General features: G+C 42.1%; 1 protein-coding gene across 1 annotated transcript; it reads left to right on the top strand.

Moving 5' to 3' along the window:
- Window positions 1–1,877: 1,877 nt before the first annotated feature.
- On the top strand, window positions 1,878–2,720 carry LOC131681204 (uncharacterized). The gene has a single exon (XM_058961912.1). It carries the CDS (start codon window positions 1,878–1,880, stop codon window positions 2,718–2,720), a length of 843 nt encoding a protein of 280 aa, XP_058817895.1.
- Window positions 2,721–3,881: the final 1,161 nt, after the last annotated feature.

Genomic DNA, 3,881 nt, shown 5'->3' on the forward strand with positions numbered 1-3,881 from the left:
TTGTTGGCCTTTCAATAGTTTCAACAAATATTTCGTTTAAAACAACAAAATCATGATAAATTTAACCGAACAAACAAGTTCGAAGAAACAAAAAAACTCACTCAAATTTAGTTAAAATAATATTACTTTTCAACCAAGGGATTCAGTTCGATCTAAAAAATTGTTATTTTGATTCAACAATGTTTCTGTTTAAAATGCAAACAAAAGTATTTGTTGAACTAAACATGCTTTCGAGAAACACCCATTTCAATTTGAATCAGTCATTCGTCAATTGTTTTAAATTCAACTAAAGGTTTTATTGTTTCAAAAGGCCTGATTCTTCTGCGTGATGTTATCCTTTCTGTTTGCGAACTAGATGTTAGTAATTCGAAATTCTAAAATTATGAAAATCTGTATACATAACTACAGTTTTGTGATTTATACTGATTCTCGACTTGTGGGCAGATATTAGATTTGTTCCAGTAGCAGAAGGAACTCCAGGGAGAAAACCGCTATTTGTATTCTTTTCTTCTTGTTTTCTTCTTACTATTAACCGGAATAAAAAAGAGCAAGTAGGCGCATTTAGCGTATACTAGAATAAACCTTTTGCTTTTCTCACATACCTGGAAGGAGGGAAGCGGAAATAAGCTTGTTTTGTTGAATTGAAATTGTGAGAATTATTGTTCAGAACAAAAATATGATTTCACTCAAAGCATTTATTCGGTTGACTTAAATACTTCTATTTGTATTCCAATTAGATGTTTTACTGTTTTGCTTATTGTAATAACGGACTTCTTTGCTTGCATTCATCGTATCAACGATATATAAGCATAATAATTACACCAGTTTGTAATTACTATTTTACATTATTGTTATAGCATTAAAGAATTCTTTCAATCCAATAATATTTCACATTCTAATCTATATAGAATCATCATTGTAACAATCCAGAATTTGTTTTGATTAAACTAATCCTTTTCTTTCACTATGTCTTCGCCAAAAGTTGCAGAATGCGGAGGAGGTGGTTTAATTTTTAGAAAAAAATTGAATCTTTTGGACATTGTTTCCTATTAAAGAATTGCAGATTGCGATTTTCACAGAACAAGATATTTTTAAAAGCTAAAAACACTTCGGTTCTAACCACAGCAGCAATCGGTCGTCTTGCTGATTAGCTCCGCGCGATTTTGTTGTTTTCTATTGCACACAAGCTACTGTGTAAGAAGCGTGCCATTGTAGCAAAAATTTCGGTCGCCGCCATCCGGACGGTTTGGTAAGTCGGGCTCTGCCTCCCGGCAAAGTGTGTAAATCACTAAAGTGATAACGAACGCGTGTTTTTTGATTAATTGTTTTACGGTTTACGAGTGTTGATTGAGTGAGAAGTGCTATCCCAGCCCAAAACCCCGCATAACGGGCCGTCGATTTCCGGTGCGGGGTGGCTTGCAGTCCAGCTTCGCTGGCAAAGTGGCCACTGGCCAAGTAAGTGCTAAAGTAGTGGATTATATAGTGGTAAAGACAGTGTTATCTAAATACATAACCCCGCATAACGGGCCGTCGACTCCCGGTGCGGGGCGAAAATAGCTCAGTTTCAGCTGGCCATTGATCGAAGGCCAAAGTGTTAAATAGCGAAAAGTGAAGCAGAATAAGAATCAGGTTAGTTTTATATTACATTTCGTCACTTCCTCGGGTCAGAGCCACGTGCATAGCCAGTGGTAACCCGAAAGGGAAAGTCTCTGACGGCACATTCCCGAGCAAATAGAACTCAATCCATCTTTCGGATGGACACCGATAACCCCTCTCCCCTCGGGAGGCCGCCGCTCAGCAGGAGAATCCCATCTTATATGAATAATGGGGATCAAATCGACGAGCAAACATTAATAATGAGAGCAACGAAAGACGTCATGGGGAATGAGCAGTCTCTACCTTACAATCCGTTCCTCATTCACCTGTCGCTAAAAAACACCATCGGAAGGGAACCGAATGAAGTTATCAAGGCGAGTAAAGAGGCCAGGGGTACGCAGTACATCCTCAAAACCTCCTCTCGCAAAGTATACGGCCAGCTGATAGAGATGAAACAATTAATTAACGGGACCAATGTGGAAATAACCCAACATCCAACACTCAACAAAACGGCGGGAGTGATATACGATTTGGATACTAAAAATCTATCCACCGACCTGATCATGGAAGGACTCAAAGCGCAAGGGGTTATCGAAGTGCGCAGAATCACCAAAAAAGTAAGTGGTATCCCGACCAACACTCCGCTACTGGTTGTATACTTTGAGGGCTCGTTCCTTCCGGAACACGTGTATCTAGGAATGCTGAGAGTAAATGTAAGAAGATACTACTCGAGTCCTATGCAGTGCTACAGGTGCGGCCGTTTCGGACACGGCAGCAAAAATTGTAAGGATAAAGAAATATGCCTAAACTGCGGTACGGAGCATGAGTCAACAGGGGAACATTCGGCACGAGATCGCACATGTACAGTCTTTGAAGCAGAAAAACACCTCGTCAATGTTAAAACGGACAATAACATAACCTTCCCCGAGGCCAGAGCTTTGCTGAAACAAAACAGAACAGGCAACGAAACATATGCGAGCACGGTAAACTCTCGGATGAACACTTACGTCGATGATAAAGATCGCATTATACAACTGCTCAGGCAGGAAGTGGAATCTTTAAAGAAGGCCACCAATAGCCAACCAGCAAGCGATGATAGAGACACCACTATAAAAAAAACTTAAGGAAGAGCTAATAGAGGAACTCATTCAAAACAAAGACCTGCGCAACGAAATGGCCGCCCTGCGTAGAGCAGTACAAGAACTTCAAAGAATCTCAAAATCGCCCCAGCATCTGATACAAAACAAAGCACCACAACAACAAACCGGAAATCCACAATCCACAAAAACTCACCAACAACAAGCAATAGTAAGCAATACGCCGACAAAAACAGGAAACACGCAACAGAACAAAACCCCCAATCACAAGCAACAACAGGAAACACTCAACCCACAATATTAATACCGAAGATACGCATTCAACCACAAACAAACCTCGCCCCCAATTTTCAAACGACTGAAATTGCTCGCACCGGATGGAGTAGGGAAAGATACAATCAGGCCACCAAAAAAAGAAGTAAGTCAAGAAGCCCACTGAGAAAACTTAGTATGACGCGAGAAGGGCAAATACCGGCGACAACAACCAGTGAAATAACACTACAAGATCGTACAACCCTCGACGACTCGTCGATCGACCTGTCAGACTAAGCCAACCAAAAAAAATCCAGTATGAAACCAACAACCAACAACAAAACAAAACGCTTACCCACATCGACCCCGACCGGCGAAGTACCGGGTCCCCCCGACGAGCGCCCGGCGGCTGTTGGTGTGGGACCATCGGCAACAACTCAGGCAAGTACCAATAACGTTACAAAACAGAACAGTTCAACTGCCGTTCACCCTTTTAACACAGCAAACAAAAAGAACAAATCGGCGGACCACTCGGCGGACTCCAGCGACCCGCAAGCTAGCGGGCCTCATCGCAGCCCAACCGACCGCCAGAAATCGACCAACCAACCTGCGGATACAACAAATGAAAAGTGGTCAATAACAAATAAAGCCACTTTAAATCAACCAATAATCAAGCCACCAAGAATATCACTTGGCGAACCCGGATCTCCCAGCATATCTCCACTCGGAGGAACTAGCGGAAGACAAACGGATCGCCCCCCACCATGCGAACTTCCACCACGAAACCCAGCAAACAACGAAAATGAAAAAGCCCACCATACTATAACATCCCACCAGAAAGCAACGACAAAGATCGAACAGATCAACACCATCACATACACCGACAGAATCACTGCAAAGGAGAACGTTAGGGAAAAAGCCTCCTCCCCTGCACTG

Source organism: Topomyia yanbarensis, chromosome 2 (assembly GCF_030247195.1).
Source record: "Topomyia yanbarensis strain Yona2022 chromosome 2, ASM3024719v1, whole genome shotgun sequence".
Classification (NCBI taxonomy): Eukaryota; Metazoa; Arthropoda; class Insecta; order Diptera; family Culicidae; genus Topomyia; species Topomyia yanbarensis.